The 19,220-nt window shown below is 41.5% G+C and overlaps 1 protein-coding gene across 5 annotated transcripts in view; it reads left to right on the top strand.

Moving 5' to 3' along the window:
* Nucleotides 1-19,220, top strand: part of LOC124267946 (tetraspanin-18-like) — a 108,930-nt gene that overhangs the window by 60,734 nt on the left and 28,976 nt on the right. The window contains exons 1-3 of one of the 5 annotated variants that reach the window (XM_046702942.1): nucleotides 5,904-6,729; nucleotides 7,000-7,093; nucleotides 7,322-7,433. The exons of 1 other annotated variant lie outside the window; for it this stretch is intronic. In XM_046702942.1, coding sequence (XP_046558898.1) covers nucleotides 7,365-7,433 — 69 coding nt within the window. In that variant the 5' untranslated portion in view covers nucleotides 5,904-6,729; nucleotides 7,000-7,093; nucleotides 7,322-7,364. 3 more of the 5 variants (XM_046702944.1, XM_046702940.1, XM_046702941.1) reach the window with 3 other exon arrangements.

Raw genomic sequence — 19,220 nt, forward strand, 5'->3', positions numbered from 1 at the left:
TTCATTATCCTAACACAAATAAACATTTTATGAGAAGATGTCTATGATAATGGGTGTAAGAAAATGACGAACCATGTTGTAAACATTATGCAATAAAGTAAATAGGAGGATTAGGATCTGATAATGTGAAAACGTCGTATCTGGAAACTATTTCATGTGTTCAAGCCCTGATTGTTATCCCTAAAAGCATCACGAAGGAAGTGTTCAAGAAGGCTTCATTAACGTACCTTGATTTTAGAAACGTTTGAAATATACCTCAGATTTCTGGATCAAAACCAGGCATTTTGTCAAAAAGGTTTTGAAACTTAAAAGGTCCGTTAACGACTACCATGACCCAAAAAGACGGCATTGTTTCGTTGGAGTTGATAATTTCGGAAAGTTCTGAAGTAATAAAACTGTAGAATTTCCTGACTTCATAGCGTGAGATTGTTCAATACTGCTTCTAATACGAGGAGGCAAGTCTTGGAATACGATGTACTACAGACATACGATATATCTGCCAATGAGGAAGTGCATTTAATTTGACGTATGGTACCAGTACGGATATACATGTAGATAGACAGTCGCACGCAATGGTTACACATATAGCACACTTTCACCATCCGAGATGACGTCTTAGATGGACGGGACAAAACTTTCTCCACTATTATTCCAATATGAATACACAATGTCATTTAGAAAGTTGTCAAATGTAGCATATGTCATATGTTTGAGATTACACTTTCTTAGTAAAGTACAGATTCTAATTCGAAACCCGTGAAGGTTCAGGTTAGAATATTGATCTTCAATAACCCATGCTTGTCGTAAGAGGCGACTAACGGGATTGGGTGGTCAGGCTCGCTGACTTGGTTGACACATGTCATCGTATCCCAATGGTGCAGATCGATGCTCATGCTGTTGTTCACTGGATTGTCTGGTGCAGACTCGATTATTTACAGAACGCCGTCATATCACAGGAATATTGCTGAGAGGCGTGAAACTAAACTCACTCACCCATTCTAATTCGAATCTAGTCACGACAGGGCTCAAATATTACCGATATGACTTTAAATTTTAACTCACTCACTATGATTCGAATCCCGTGACTCAACCTACGAAAGTACTAGAATCTTTACGTTTTGTATTGTTACATATGTACTATTCTTGCAATTGGTTGTGACATCTGATTAGATGAGGATGGATACTGGCAGTACCACTGGTAGGTTTTGGGTCCCGGATTTGATGCTTTACCATGGTCGTGAACTGGTGTGATATTGCTAGCATTGAGGCGGTGGAGTAGCCTAATTGTTAAAGCATCCACTCGTCGCGCTGAAGACCGGGTTCGATTCCCCACATTGGTACAATGTGTTAAGCATATTTCTGGTGTCCCCGACCGTGGTATGACCGCCTCCGTGGTGTAGTGGTTACAGCGTCCGCCCGGAGAGCGGAAGGTCGCGGTTTCGATCCCCGACCGCGTCATTCCAAAAGACGTTAAAATATGGTACTTGTTGGTCCCTGCCTGGCGCTCGGCATTAATGGGTACAACAAGGACTGGTCGGCTCGGAGTCAGTATAATGTGTCTGAGTGGGGTATTCATGCTTCACTGCGGCATGGTATCTCAGTGGGCTAGCACTATAAAACCGGCTTCAGTCTGGGCTAGTACAAGCAGCCGCACATACACATACACACGCATGCACGTCGTCATATGAGCGAAATATTCTCAAGCACGACGTTAAACCCAATTTCACCTCACCTCACCCACCGTGATATTGCTAAAAGCGGCGTAAAATATACTCACTCACAATTGCTGACATTAGTTTCCATGGTATAACGGTGATGTTGCTGAATATTGACGCTATGGTCAAGCTATAATGTGATACTGTGACATCAGTCTCCGTGATGTTGCTATAATGTTGCTGACTACACTTTCTGTGGTATAATGTGATACTGTGGCACCAGTCTCCGTGGTGTTGCTATAATGTTGCTGACTACACTTTCTGTGGTATAATGTGATACTGTGACATCAGTCTCCGTGATGTTGCTATAATGTTGCTGACTACACTTTCTGTGGTATAATGTGATACTGTGGCACCAGTCTCCGTGATGTTGCTATAATGTTGCTGACTACACTTTCTGTGGTATAATGTGATACTGTGGCACCAGTGTCCGTGATGTTGCTATAATGTTGCTGACTACACTTTCTGTGGTATAATGTGATACTGTGGCACCAGTCTCCGTGATGTTGCTATAATGTTGCTGACTGACACTTTCTGTGGTATAATGTGATACTGTGGCACCAGTCTCCGTGATGTTGCTATAATGTTGCTGACTACACTTTCTGTGGTATAATGTGATACTGTGGCACCAGTCTCCGTGATGTTGCTATAATGTTGCTGACTACACTTTCTGTGGTATAATGTGATACTGTGGCACCAGTGTCCGTGATGTTGCTATAATGTTGCTGACTACACTTTCTGTGGTATAATGTGATACTGTGGCACCAGTCTCCGTGATGTTGCTATAATGTTGCTGACTACACTTTCTGTGGTATAATGTGATACTGTGGCACCAGTCTCCGTGATGTTGCTATAATGTTGCTGACTACACTTTCTGTGGTATAATGTGATACTGTGGCACCAGTCTCCGTGATGTTGCTATAATGTTGCTGACTACACTTTCTGTGGTATAATGTGATACTGTGACATCAGTCTCCGTGATGTTGCTATAATGTTGCTGGTTACGTTGTGGTATAATTCCATGTGGTCTCTTCACATGAGAGTGACTTTTCAACTTTTGGTATTCAACAACGAGGAGAGTTCTATGGATATAGAACGTCTTTAATATAATATGAGCGACATATATTGATATTGATATAGGATTAAGGGGTGATCTTGCTTCAAAATCGCTGAACACAGTCCATTCGTGATGATATGGAAGCAACATTGCTATAATTACAATCTTAATCCTCGCCATATTGCCACCTGCCACCGTACCACCACCACCCCACCCCACCCCCAGCCCCCACCCACCCCCTCCCCCACACATATCTACAGAATGAATGAATGGATGAATATATGAATGAATGAATGAATGAATGAAGATCAGTAATGGATGGGTGTAAGTCGCCTTATATACAAGCTCAGTAAAGTGCGTTTCATAGGTAAGCGTACGCTATCAGGTAAAATCAGGTAATTGTGTGAGAAGAGCGCCACCCCTCACACATAATCCCTTAAATAAACACATGTGTAACAACAAGAAACTTCAAAGCGCACTGCGATTTGCCTGTCTGCGAATACCTAAAACCAAGGAGACTTTATAACGGGGAGTGGTCACTCCTCCAAAAGCCCCTAAGCGTATGCCTCGGCTCGTCACGTGACCAGTGTAGCCAATATGGCGGAAGCCTAGTTTTTAAGATTGAGTCCGGTTTATTTTCAACAGCTGATTACATTTGCTGAGTGTTGTGAAAACTAAAAACCTACATGTAGAAGATAAGTTACCTATTCTGTCACTTTATGTTAAGTCAAATAATTGTTATTAGTGTCAGTATTAGTACAGTAGATATCACCTGAAAAAAGGCCGCCTCCGTGGTGTAGTGGTTAGAGCGTCCGCCCGGAGAGCGGAAGGTCGCGGGTTCGATCCCCGACCGCGTCATTCCAAAAGACGTTAAAATATGGTACTTGTTGGTCCCTGCCTGGCGCTCGGCATTATTGGGTACAACAAGGACTGGTCGGCTTGGAGTCAGTATAATGTGTCTGAGTGGGGTATTCATGCTTCACTTTGGCATGGTATCTCAGTGTGCTAGCACTATAAAACCAGCTTAAGTCTGGGCTAGTACAAGCAGCCGCACATACACATACACACGCATGTACGTCGTCATATGAGCGAAATATTCTCAAGCACGACGTTAAACCCAATTTCCACCTCACCTCACCTCACCTGAAAAAAGGGAAGAAGTAGCCCAGAAGCGTCGTGTTATACAATAAAGAAGAAGTTGTCATCCATATACTCGTCTTATTGTAGATTTGTAGTAAAGTTTCAAGTCGGCATGTTGTAGCTCACTGGCTTCAATTCTCGGTACACAGCGAAGAAAGACTAAATTCTATCGCTAAAAACTTCTTTCACATATTCGTTTATTTTTTATAAGGGAAATATACCTTTAGTTGAAAGGTGTTTGCAAGTAATAGTGATAGTTTTATAACTAAAATAAATTGTTAGGGTGTATTTGAGGTGTGTGAAAAATATGACATATCGCCGATCTGCCATTGAAATACTACAGGGCGTTGTTTGAGTGTTTCTAGTTATTGTTCTAAAACATCTTTCACATATACCTTTAATTTTTATGAGGGGAATATACCATCAGGTGAAAGGTGTTTGCAAGTTATAGTGATAGTTTTATATTTTTTTTAAATTGTTAGGGTGTATTTGAGGTGTGTGAAAAATATGACATATCGCCGATCTGTTCTGATCCGCCATTGATGCTTGTGATGCTTGAGTGTTATAGTTCTAAAACTTCTTTCTTTCTTGTTGATCTTAGTATTTGACAAAACTGTAAAGGTGTTTACAACGCTTTGTGATAGTTCTAAACTTTCTGTTTTTGAGGGGTGTGTGACAGTGTCAGTTAACATTCTGTCAATGTCCATGCCATTCCACACATGCAATAACATATCTGAATTAATTACTCATGTAAAAAATGTCTCAAAGTAGATTTTTTAAACAAAAGGACAGCTGATGTTAACACATGTGTTCTAGCGATAGTTTTGCTTCCTTTAATATGTTTGGGGAGGGCTGGCCGTGGTGTATCATTTATTCTTTCATTCATTCACATATGTATTTCTTTCTTTGTTCTTTTTTCTTTATTTCTTTCATTCATTCACATATAATTCTTGCTCTTCATTCATTCATTCATTCATTCATTGTAAAATTCCGACTGATACAATAAACTGGCTGAAGTACTGTTAAACGCAGCCAAAGTTGCGTTGGGAACGAACCAAGTCACTGTGTGCGTTGGAGCATGACGAGGCACACGCCAATTAGTACAAATGGTAAAGAAAGCAAGCGAGTGACCCAGCCCCTCCTTGCGAAGTCACCCACAGGCCCAGTGATAATGGGGACACGTTCAGTTAACATATACCTGTACTGTATGTAACACAGTTTCTTCCGTTATTACTTACCAACTATAAACTGTAAATTACTAAAAATATGATTGTTATCATATCCTGAAGATCAGCTGATCACAACACATTTAATCAAATTCATTTCCGTAATATTTTCAATCACGATTCTTATTGTAAATACATGTACATAAAGCAGATTTCCTTCCCGATTACCAGTGACGTACTGATCCAAGTTACTGCGTACGTAAAGTTCATGTTCCGTTCATCCACACACAGATACATAATTAAGAAGTATTTTGGGAACTAATTGCAACGTTGTTAATTAGCAGAAACACCGGGATTAAGCAATATGGTTTCATGCAAGGAATAAGCAAAGCGTGATAAGCAAGTTTGAGGATTTACTCCGGTAATTGCATATCTCTTTTGTCTGGGATTTCACGTTGTGTCGGTTGAGAATGGTTAGCATGTCGGTTGTCCGTACTATAGCAGATGCAGAAGAAGAGATGCAGATGAACAGCAGATGCATGTCGTTCAAAGGCTACATCCAGTCCTTAACCTCCCGGTGCAAGCAGAGGTTTGTTTTCATTCCTCAATTCCTTCCCCATTAACGTTCTCTGACGAGGTCAATCATGTGCGCGCATGTTCAGGTATTCCGACAAAACGCAGTGCACGTGTTTCTTATCGGGGCACTGTTATTGACGTGCTGTTGCAGGATAATTAATGCGCTCGGTATTATCACGTTAGCGGGCAGTGAGTGCGCTGGACTTCGAATAGGAACGTCGTTCTCTTTCATGTGGAACATCGCGCTCTGAGAAGAACGAATTGTTTTCTCGCCTTTCTTCACAAGATATTGGGAAAATGTCCCCGGATTGACAGAAAGCATATTTTTCAGCCATCACTACCGTTTGGTAATGGATTAATTCACATCGCATTGTGCGGGTTTGTCGTGATCAATTCAAAATCAGAGGTGGGATATCAATTTCTGTTATTTGCGGACATCGACTCTGGTAACGATGCTGTACTAGAGTGGCTAAATGATGCAGGGCAGCTCTGCAGTCGCTTGTAAGACGCCTTTCAGAACAGGGAGTTAGTTTTCGATGACAAAAATCGAAAATTTGTGTTTGGGATGTCGATTTCTTACAGATATGTATTGATAAGGACTTTTCCTTTTCCTATTTGGACCCTCATCAAGGACTTTGAGAATTGACATTCGTGAGAACCTCACATGTTTAATTACCTATTGTGGGCTCGGAGAAATCCCTCCCTCCAGTTTACTGGGCTGTATTGATCACGAGCTCTCACACTACGCCAGTTTCGACCCTTTAATTCTCGACATCCAACCCTCGTTTCTTGGGCCACGGTTTGCCATGCTTTGAGGGGATGTGAATAGCAGGACCTATATTCACTGTCAGATCTAGCGGGTGAATGCACAGACTTCAGTTGACAAACATAGTCCCACGCGGGCCTGACATCAACAAGCGTCTCCCTCCGCGATACAATATAGTGCGCTTGGGCTGACAGATAACTTCAGGTGTATGGACTGCTGGCGTTGGATGTCGCCTCACACGTAACAGGATACATTGCTTACGTGACTCTGTTTTGGAGTAATGTAGGTCACTCGTGGACGCTATTCACGGTAAGTCTCACTTTCATATCGTAAAAGTCATTCTACATTTTACCTGTCAGTTTCATGTTCACCTGACGAATACGCGTGGCCTCTGTATAAAGAGGTATTGATCTGCCCGAACTATTTTCTATTCTTTGAATGGAGGTAGTTAAGGAATAATCCTCAATTTGTTGTTATTGTCCATTCAAAATGGTTGTATCAACTCACATTCGTATTGCTCAACCCGGTCAAGTTGACTGAAACTGGCACAGGTCTAATTCGTGTCAATCACCTGTACAGGTAAAACAAAATGGCGACAAGGGGAGGCCGTCTACCTAGCTGCCTGTGGTGACGAGAGGACATCTTGCTATCTCAATGACCCGTGGTCAAGCATGTGTATATATATATCCCCCTCACAGTGAAGGCGAACGAGAATTTCCCGCTTCGGCCTCTATTTAACAGGGTTCCGCATGGAAAGTTTTCAATAAGCGGGCACTCAGCATATTTCCTTTGCTAACCCCGTGTCGCCAAGCCTCGGATTTTGAAATACATATTGTGTGTTAGGAAATCTGTTTATTGTTGTGAATTCAGAGGAGTGTATAAGCACCATCTTGTCACACAGGGAAAAGGAAGGAAGAATTTGAAGTTAAAACAACGAACGAATAATGACGAAAAAAACTGGCGCGGATGTGGATCCTAAGAGTCGAGCGTCACTTTTGCCTTCGGGAAAAAAGGTATGTACCGTGGGATCGAGTATGTTTACTATTCGTCATATCACTGCGACCTGTTTGTTATCGGGGGGAGCTCTGATCTGCTGACAGTCACTGCTCTTATCTAGTCAAAGCATTTGCCTACACAAATACCGTTACTGGCTTAACAGAATGTATGTATGGTAGCGTGATCGCTGAGGTTTGACAAACGGGATCGTTGTATGTGTGCTTGTATATTACATGCATATATAAATATATAGGTTATTTATCGGTCGACGCTTTAACCAGAGTGAGCTATGCATCACCTTTAACACCATCACATGCATGTGGAAATTGAACAGCGTCGAGAGGCAGTTCTGACAAGCTATGAGACAAGTCCTCTGTTAGGCACCCCTACACTGTTACATTATTGAGACAGTTATCCCCATCAGAAATATATATTCAACAGAGACATAGTGAAAGTCGGAACTATTATATGCTTGAGACAGTGCATTACTGCCGGAATTATTGTGATCGGATTACACCACCTGATGTATGCGCCGTTAACACGTTTATATGCTAGAAGCTCGATGCTGCTCGATCAGGGTGAAGCCATGTTGAGTACTGGCCCCGTACATGTGTCGTAAATGCTGATGTAACTGTAGTAACAGTGTCGTGGTGTTTCCGTTACTGTGCAACACGTGCCCGGATGTCCGTGTTGGTGACACGTTTACTGTTATCTTAAGAAACACATGTTTAATACCCAAGATTGGCTCACATATTGTATTGAAGAACTTCTTGACCCAAGATTGTTAACGTCACCGACTACACGTGTGGGGGTGGGCTGGGTGTACAGATGATGGGTGGCCCCATGGGGAAAGTCCTCTCCCACGGTGAAATATTAAGCGGGTTTCGATTTCAAATGTGGGCACAATCACAACACCGTTTCTCGATACGCTGGAAACAAATCATGATTTGGGGGGTTTTATGCCAAAATATAAACAGTTCAACGAACATGCTAGATGCCCAGAAAATATGCGATGTAATATGGACTGACTGAATAATATTCTGAGTCTAAAATATTAATAAAATGGCAAATGGTGAAAGTGACCGAATTGATATGGTGCTCGACAAACGACAGTGGAAGCGTTTTGTGTCTCTCGGTGTATAAATCTTGTATGAAATGTACATGGGGATGTATATTTCTTGTATGAAATGTACATGGGGATGTATATTTCTTGTATGAAATGTACATGGGGATGTATATTTCGTGTATGAAATGTACATGGGGATGTATATTTCGTGCATGAAATGTACATGGGGATGTATATTTCTTGTACAGGTATGTAGATACACCACCGATCTGCACTTGATTAGCATTTCGAGACATTCCAGACATTTTCACATGTCCAGCAGCCACACGGATGATTCTTCATCTCATTAGAGTGATTGATGAGTGTGTTAATGCATCCTGGAGTTGATTACATGTCGCCCGTCCATCAATACAGTTCATTCACACACAAGACGGACGAATGGACAGAATACTGAAGTTAATACATATATTTTACCTCCACGTTCCTGTCATACACGAGGTTTTACAAGTATCCCCTGTAACACCATGACATAACACTATGGCCTGTGACCATCTACCAACAAAACTGCAACGTTATGTAAAACACACTGACGGTGTTGTGACATAACAGTCATAAATTGCAGACATTACGCTAAACATTATTCACTGATGTCAACAGATTGTGCAACTTGACAGGAACTGTTGGCTGTGATGCAGCTGTTGTGCAGCTGCAGTTGTTTGAAGTAAAGTTATGATAACAAGTAAGGTCATTTGTAATTGCCTAGTGTGTAATGATGATATGCCGTATCGATCTATTGGGGATATAGAATCCGGTTTTGTTTAGGCAACAGCTGTGGTGTTTGAATCATATCTCTTTTGAATTTTCAATATCCTATATTCATTCTGTATAACTGCGTATGTTCCAATGTGTCATAACTAACGGGTTTCCTAAACGTGAATATTGCTTTATGTCGAAATAGGAAATAATACACAATACCACAGAGATCTTATATAAACAATCGATCCTCCGACGAACTAGTGGTTGATAGTGTGAACAGGTATCAACATCGGTATGACGAAAGTTAGACGCTTAGTCCCTAAATATGTATAATATTGATAGTAACAAATAACCCATTTAAATTGAAAAGGAGCCCCAGTGAGTTGGGAGTTTCTGGGGAAATCTAGACTTGCTTCATTTAGGGCTTTGGCATTGCTGGGAGGGCAAGGCAGTATGGAAAATAATGTGGTTCAAGGGCTGTGAGACAGACTGGACGAAAGTCAACAAGATTACGTATTGTAACTACCGATCTTATGTTGGCATGGAGGTTTTGTATTAGGTATACTTTTGTATGCCCGGATACTTTCAATGGCTTCTGAACCCATGCGTTCAACGTTTTATCTTTCTATATCTTATCGTAACGATTGCAGGTTAGGGAGTAGGTCTGTTTAAACATGCTATATATAGGTACATGGCGTACAGTAGTTAGTCGTTATGCGTGTATGTGTGTTAACAGTATTACAGCCATATATGTTCTGTGAGAGTATTGTGCACCGCATTTTGCAAGGACACTTCTGGAGGTGCAAGAAGGGCTTTATACATTGTACCCATTTGGGAATCGAACCCAGGTCGTCGGTAGGATGAGTGAATGCTTCAACCATTTGGCTATCCCTGCGACACGGATCTCCTCAGAGCATGGTGACTGTGCCTGGTTAATTCTGTGCATAATCTGTGATATTTATGAACATTTTAATGTCCTCTGCTGACATTTACTGAAAGTGAGATAGACGTTTGCTGTGTAGCTGAATATTGCATATGTGATGCACGTTCTTAACTCACTCATATCCGCGGTTTGTGAACCCCCTTTTGGGTACATTGTGTGAGGCCATTTCTGGTGTCCCCTGCTAGAATAATGAATGCTAAAGGAGACGTGACAACTATACTCACTCACTCCATACTCAATCACTCACCTCACACCCACTCACCCATCCCATACTCACTCACTAACCCCATACTCACTCACTAACCCCATACTCACTCACTCACTCCATACTCAATCACTCACCTCACACCCACTCACCCACCTCACACCCACTCACCCATCCCATACTCACTCACTAACCCCCGACTCACTCATTAACCCCATACTCACTCACTCAGTCACTCCATACTCAATCACTCACCTCACACCCACTCACCCATCCCATACTCACTAACTAACCCCATACTCGTCACTTGCTCTGTGTGAAAATGTTCCATTCATTATTGGAGAATGAGGCAGCCGCCCTAAAGTAAATTCTAAAGGTTTTTAAACACTATCTTTATTGGTTTACCCTTCCTGGTAAGACAGGCATTAAGTAAAAGACAACGGAATCACAAACCATCAAAGAAGTAAGACCTATCAAAGACTCCGTTTTGTCCAAACACTTTGGAACACTTTCGCAGCACGAACTCGTAAATATAAGCTTATTGTGAAACAGTACTGCATTTACGTATTTGACTGACATCCTCTTGCATTTATCCCGCCTAACCATATGCACCGGGGGATTAAGGTCAGGATTTAATGCCTGCTGTAGCTGTATGTTCCGAGGTCGGAATGAAGTTGAAGTTCAAACTTCAAACAAATTAGCTTCCATATATGTTATCGTGCACGTATGACTCGTATTCTACCCATGGTGCAACAGTAACATTGTATCTAAAGGAAATTGTTGACCAAGTTAGAAGTAAATGAATCGTGGGTTCGATAAAGCCTTTCCCTGCGGGGGTCGGGCAAAGTCGCCCTTGTCCTGATTGGCGCGATAGTAAGACGCTTAAAGCCTGTCTGAGTTGAGCTTATCCATACGAATGCTTCATTTCCAGTCGCGATGTCCTACCCACAGGGGAAGGGTTGCTTCTAATTTAGTATCCACCATTGGAGTGCAAACACGTATTAGTTTTTCATTCTCATATCTGAATCTGAAATAGTTGATATTTGACAAATAAATGTTCTTCAACGGCCTTGACGTAATTAGATATTGCCCACAAACGTTAAGCTGAATCCGCCCGATAGTAGCATCATCCCTTCCGATCATCTTCAGATGATAAATCCTTCTTAAGTTCCTCCTTAAAACATCATATTGAGTTGAAATTTCCAGATAGTATTGAATATGACGTATTCATGCGCACGGTTGCAGTCAATTCACGATTACATGAATAAATTTAAAAGTCAAATCAGAATGGTGATTACCAGTATCTCAGTGTTTGAGGATAACAGGGTAGAGCACCAAGAACTGCAACAGAGCTGAGGTCGGTAAGCAGCACATATGACAGTGGAGAATAAATCTTTTGGTGTATATGGCGGTTCCTCCGGGAGGGCCTATCTGTAGGGAATCAGGACCAGACCCAACCATTATCCTATACTCCATCATGATTTATTTCTCACTGACGATAATTATCCTGCCTCTGCATCTTTTGTGACGATTCATCTTTTGCGTCTTGCCATCGACCCGCGCTTTGATTAGTGAGAGTCTTTGGTAACATGCAAATGGTGGCTATACACCACTCTGTTTAGCTAATTGATACGACATGTGATCTGCTCCCAACCCTAGCCTCAGGCTCAGCTGGGATCCTGTCTACAAATACAGTAAGCCGTGTTAGCGCACAAATATCTGGTCGCCGATACAGAGAACCAGTTAGCCAACGCGGGCCAGATATGCTGCAATCTGGTTCGAGAAGTCATTTTCTATAATTCAGCTTCTTTTCCTAGGCTCCCTGGTGTTATGTGAGAGTGCGGTGTAAGGCATAATTAAAGCACATTTTGAAAATGTGCCTCGGGGGCTTCTCATGTTGGAAGACTGATGACGTCTTCAGAGTAGTAAAAAAACCTCCCTGAAATGAACACCTCTTAAGAAAGAGACTGTGAACCAAATTAGTGACATGGCCTAACTCCAGCATCCAAATTAGCATCAGCTTCTGCCCCTGGTTCCTCGTTGTGTTTCGCGTTTTACAACTCTTGTGATTCAAAAGCTATAAAAGATATATATTGATTCTGATGGTATTGAGTGCCGTTTGTCTGGTAATGGCGGCAGACGGTGGGGTCAAAGCTCATCCCGATTCAGCTTTGGTCGTTTGGTGGAGGTGAGACTGACGTTGTCGCTAAGACTCGTTTCATGTCGTTAATGGCCCCTGTCCGTTGCAGCGAGAGCTACAAGCATCCTCGTACCACCCTCCGATTGTCTCATAGGGTCACGAGGTCATAGATTTTTCGCTTTGCATTGTATTTCGGAGCACCCGGATTTGAGGCGCTCTAGCAAATCTCATGGACGTCATGGCGGCATTTGAGGCTTAAATTAGAAATATGCAACTGTATTTCAAGATTTAACCTTCAGTCCTAATCTATGTGCTTTAGGTGTAGGTTTTATGAGAATTCAGTTGTTTTGTTGTTTTGTTTTGTATTTTTTGTGGTAGGAAGGTTAATTCGAAGTTGTACAAGGAACAGATTTTCAAAAGAAATATGTGTTGGCACTGGCTCTTTGCGCGTTTTGGTGCTGGCAACACCGTGAAGTAATGTGATAAAATATTGGTCAGTACTCAGGACAGCTTGTGCATATTTTGCATTATATCATTGAAGGTATAAGGGTAGGTAAGTCTCACCAACCAACGCCCTGTATTCGCCTCGCGCCGTTTTCGCGCCGCCTCGTATTCTCCCCATACATGTATGGTTGCATCTGTATCACTGGTAAATGTTACTCCCGGTGTTCCTTATTGACATATCTTTCTATTTCCAAAAATGATCGACCGCCTCCGTGGTGTAGTGGTCAGAGCGTCCGCCCGGAGAGCGGAAGGTCGCAGGTTCGATCCCCGACCGCGTCATACCAAAAGACGTTAAAATATGGTACTTGTTGGTCACTGCCAGGCGCTCGGCATTAAAGGGTACAACAAGGACTTGTCGGCTTGGAGTCAGTATAATGTGTCTGAGTGGGGTATTCATGCTACACTGCGGCATGGTATCTCAGTGGACTAGCACCCCAAAACCAGCTGAAGTCTGGGCTAGTACAAGCAAACACACATACACATACACACGCATGCACGTCGTCATATGAGCGAAATATTCTCCAGCGCGACGTTAAACCCAATTTCACCCTCACCCCTCCCCAAAAACCGATCATTTTCTAGTCCGGTTATGCCAAGTAATGCTCGTATCGTGTCTTTTTATCCCCAGTAAGACTCGGTTATCTTCATTCAACATAATTAAGAAGCTTTCCGGTAACCTTGTGGGTAGAGCGTTTGCCCGCACCTATACAGTCAGGGTTCGATTCCCCAAGGGTCCAGTGGGATAAGCCTTCTGGTTCTGGACATTGCTGGAATTGTACATAAACCTAGCGCACGAATACTCACTAAACATGAATACAATCTCAAGTGATTTTGGGCGGTGGGGTAGCCAAGTGGTTAAGGCGTTCACCCTCCGTGGTATTGTTGGAATATTGCTAAAAGCGGCATAAAACTAAACTCACCCACTTAAGTGATTGTTTATAGCTGTGATCATTAATCTTATCAATATAATATTTGTCAGTGACCACATAGGTTTCCAATCTCCCTGTTTTGATGTTAATAACATGTACATTTACTGCTAAGACTGGCGATGCATGACACCCCAACACTCATGGGCGCAATATGAATAGATACCATTGTTCTCATGTCATGTATTGCAGCGTCATGGCATGTCATGACCTTTGGAGATTACAGAGTCTAAGATCCAGCAAAGTGACTATAATGCGTGCACACAAAGCACTTGTTACTGCATAAGGAGTGTTAACCTGCATTGTAGTGGGCCAAATGAATGGGGTCTTGCATTTCAGCATCGGTGCGTCATACGTCCTGTCTACAATGGGTTGTATATCCAACCATTTTTTTTAATTTCACAACTGAGATTTGGGACATGGTGCGTGTCAGGTTACCTTGGTCTGCAATATAAACCCGATTGCTGCGCAGAGAGATGTCACCAAGCCGTCTCAGCATCATGATCGTGGGTTTGATTCCCATTTCGCCCTTATCATGTTTCTATGTTTAGGGGGCGGTGGGTAGCCTTATGGTTAGAGCGTCCGCTCGTCTCGCCGTAAATCCGGGTTCGAATCCAACGTGGGTACAATGTCTGAAGCACATTTCTGGTGTCCCCTTAGGTGACTGTTGGCATATTGGTAAAAGCGGCGTAAAACCATGCTCACTCACGAATGCTTAGGTTTTCATGAGAAGCACATTTCTTTTGTTAACCGCCGTCGTATTGTTGGAATATTCCTCAAGTGGAATAAACCCATACTAGCTCAATCTATGTTACACATGCTGTTAGATTCCACAAATTGGTAAACGTCTGAGATTTGCATCAATCGAGCTTTCGATCCTTTTTAGGCTGTTACGTTGTGGTTTGAATCGAATACTGTTCGAAACGGTGTTAAATAAATTCACAAGCTCACTTTTCACAGGTCGTTAGAAATAGATGTGACGTCAAGCAGCATCGCCCACCGATTTGTCGAAGTGTAACTGGTTCATTAAGAATTAACCAATAATCGATTTACTAATTATTGCAGTTATATATTTAGCGGTATATTCAGCATAAGCAAGCCTCGCCAAAATGCCGAGATTATGAAGACAAGTCCCAACAAGTGAATTGTACAGCGCCGAATGTATGACGCTGATAATGGTAATCTGTTAGCAAGGCCGACGCATCCTATTAATAACTCCTAAACGTTCCTATTGTAAATAATTACTATGTTTCTCTAACAAATATATCGTGCAAAATCCGGAGAAAAGATGTTTCAACCTCCAAAAATATTATTTACCGTAGCGTTCGGTTGTGTAATGTCCTCAAAATCTTGTTGAATATCACCGATTTCATTCCGGACACATCCGAATACTTCCGAATACTTTAGAATAGTTCTTCGTCTTTCTGTTTAGCACGTCGTGTACTAACAAATCCCTTCAACATTTCTCCGAAACGATGTTTGCTCAAAATGGTCCATTAAGAGTTTTATCAATATTCATAAATACCAAAAATTATTGGCCGGATGAGATAAGGCCGAGTTCCCGTTTAACCCGAGAGCTTGCGTGACTTGTTACTGATACGAGACTGACGAGAGCGCTTGTCCTTGTGTAAAATTCAAGATTCGTTTTTCATTCGTGGTTTAAGTTTCTGTATTTATTTGGTAAACTTGCCCCGAATATGCTCCTCACGATCTCAGTTCAATCGAAAACCGTATTTATATCTCCGGTTGAGTGCCGTTCACTTTGAAATGTCACCAACATGGCTGTTTGTTTCTGTTTGTTTGTTTGTTGTTGTTTTTTTTTGGGGGGGGGAATCATATACTTGCCCTCCATGTTACGAATAAACACATATTGACAGCCAAGTGTCGTTGAAATTGGGATTCATGTATCGCTTGCTAAGGGTATCACTGAAAGTGAAAAGTAAAAGTTGTTGAAATTTACGGATGTGGAAAGATCTTAATTACAGATCTTTCAGTTTGGGCTATGGAGCTGTCGTGACTCTCTGTCTCTGAGGATGATCATAACCATTATTATGATGATCATGATGATGATTATACCGTAACCATGGCAATGTAGGTATAAATGATTTTGAATGTTGTGATTGATATCGATTTCCTCTTAACTTATGAACGGTATTTTAAAATTTTAAAATTTATTCAGAACAGATTGCGTTTTGAATAAATCCCCATTTCCATCCAAACTCAGCTGCGAAGAAAGTAATAATTCATCACGAGACCGCTGATTCTATGACTCCGGCTAAATATGAAGCATTAGCCATAGAATAGAAGATGATGATAAGAGACGAATAAAAATGGGAACACATCCTCGGAGAATGCCAGCCTCTCTACATGATGAATGTACTGGGTCTTTGAATCAATTTAAGAAAACACGACACTATAAGTGAAAAAATGGGACCACCAGGGACAAAAAGAAAAATTTCAAAAGAATATGAAATCAATAGAGGCTTGGAAATGGGTTTTTTTGTCTGTCAGGAAATACGGCGCATTAGGACGACTAAGGCAGTCAGATCCTCAACATCCAGGGCATGTTTGGGTTTTACGGTTTCTATAGAGGGCTGAAATGCTAAATATACGCTTCGGAGACATATATCACTCTATAGAATTATGCATTCTCATATATCCGCAGCAACACAGCTTAGGTTTGCACGATGTTCTTTAGTCTGCGTCTCCATCGCGTTTTGTGCGAAGCAGTGCTTTTGGCACTAATCTGATTTTCTTCCCCAGGAAGCTAAATCCAATGACTTTTATGAGTTTAATGAGAGTAGAGGTCAATTATCATGCTTCTGACGGATGGGTCTTCAATCATATCTTCAACTGTGGGTTCTGGGAAGGGTTGATGGTCAGTGTGGCTGCGTTAATCTCATGAAGGAGTTTACGTCGTTGAACATTTCACAGAAAGCTCACACTAATCGAATGAAAACTGACATTACTAAGTTAATTTCCCGTCTCAGATTGATTATGTCAAAAGTACACTGTACGTTTAAAAATGTACAATTTGAAATATATTCAAGTCGGCGTAGGTGCATTAAAAACTGTACAGTTTGAAATATATACAAGTCAGTGTCACTGCTTGACTTCTTGTTATTCTACCAGTTAAGATCCGGGTTGGAAATGGTGTTCAGTAACCCATGCTTGTAAGAGGCGACTGAAGGGATCGGGTGGTCAGGCTCGCTGACTTGGTTGACACATGTCATCGTATCCCAATTGCGTAGTTCGATGCTCATGCTATTGATCACTGGATTATCTGCAGGCCGCCGCCATATTGCTGATTGCGGCGTTCAGCAACAACCAAACCAAATATTCTTGTTATTCATATCAGAATATACACCCACAGTCTACAGCATACACCCACATATGTTCTATATACAGGATGCGAGGTGTGGAATTACACCTGTCCCATGAGGTCGTTTCTGGTAGGGTATTTCGTAATCCCCGTCAACCCAGATTCCATGCCTCTCCCCCGTGAATCAAGATATATTTACTTATCTCAAAGGTCAGGGGAGGTATGAAAATCTAAAATATCTAATACCTGCATGATAAATGTAGTGTGATGGTAATCTAAATGGAATAGGTTTTCAAGTACGTTTGTGTTTGTTGAAGCCTAGGGGCAGTCAATCCACGTCTCGGTTCAGTGTTTTGTTACTTACGAGCTGAAAGGTAGTATTCAACAAAAGTGTTTGAGAGCACCCAATGTCAACACGGCTGTAACGCATTGCGACGCGTCTTTAGTAGGTCAGCATCTAGTCTTGACCTGTGATTTCAAACCTTTATACCTGTTCACACATACGCATCTTCTATATCACAATGAATGTACGCCAGATTCGAACATACGTAACAGAATAGTCAAAATTAATCCGCTATTACGCTTTAAAACTATTGTAAAACATCTAAATTTAGAGCTTATACGAATTGTTAGTCTAAAATGATTTTCGTTTTGATAGAGCAGCGGGATGTTTCTTTGTGTATTTTATATCTAAAATATTTAACAAATATAAACTGTGAACGTAAGTATGATTCCAATGTACCTCGTAACCTCTTTAGTCCACGCCCAAACACCACCCCTGGGAGTTGGAACGACGTGTGTGTGTGTGTGTGTGTGTGTGTGTGTGTGTGTGTGTGTGTGTGTGTGTGTGTAATTCTTCCGTGTATCTTTGACTGTGAACACAGTGAATAACACCTCCCCTTAAAATAGGAATCTGTTGAATAATGCCGTCCCAGGGCTCGATTTAGTGCTTTGTTACTTGCACTGGTGCAACCAAATATTACAAAGTGCAACCTAGTTATTAGTCTAACTTGCACCAGGTGCAAGTCAATTTTTTAGTGGGTAAACTTCTGAATGAAATATGTACATAATTCAAGAGCATATTTCTTTCATTACATATAACAATAAAGGCAGTGCATCTGGAATTTGGCTGGTGCAACTAGGGTTTTATCTTAGGTTGCACCCGGTGCAAGTAGGTTAACATTTCTTAAATCGAGCCCTGCGTCCTTAAATGTATGTATGATTTATTAAAAATTAGAAATCAGGCCGGGGCAACTTTAAGGAGATTATCAACGGGTTAAAAGAAGTTTTTAAAATCATCTCAGAATGAAACACGTCATGTGTTAATTTTAGTATCAAGGTCGGAGTTCACATCACAAACAACAACATCATTCAAATGTATGTCGACAATGATGAACATTTAGCCGTTCATGTTGTGTGGGAGAGTCGCCACTGCTCTCACAGTAATCCGGAGCCCAGTCGACCATGGTTAGATATATAGCATCACTTGTTATCTTGAAGCGCTGTTTTGAACTATTGAATTCCACGATTCAGTGCGCTCACTACCCAATCTTGTCACTTGAGTTGGCAATTGACTTGGTTTTAGTGAATGTATTTGAAGTAGAGGCGGGCGGCATACTGAAAGGAAATTGTTGTTGAAACGCCCTACGGACCTCAATTGACAAGTTTTTACAAAAGAGATCTCAAAAATGGGTCACTCGCTTCCCTGCTTGGGCAAGAAAAGGCTTGATATATGTCTCTTTCAATGCTTACCTATTTGAAGTCATAATGCTTTCAATTCAAGTTTGTTTAAACCGGTTTAATGTTACAACAGCTCGGGTTGTAACCATTATGTCGGCATGGAACCACGGATACAATCTGAATATGGATAGTATTCATAATGAAATGGCAGATGGTTGTATCCGATAAAAAAGTTACATTTTATATTTCATCCTTTTTATCG

The sequence above is a fragment of the Haliotis rubra genome, unplaced genomic scaffold (assembly GCF_003918875.1).
Source record: "Haliotis rubra isolate DU_JTF1 unplaced genomic scaffold, ASM391887v1 Scf135, whole genome shotgun sequence".
In the NCBI taxonomy this organism is placed as follows: domain Eukaryota; kingdom Metazoa; phylum Mollusca; class Gastropoda; order Lepetellida; family Haliotidae; genus Haliotis; species Haliotis rubra.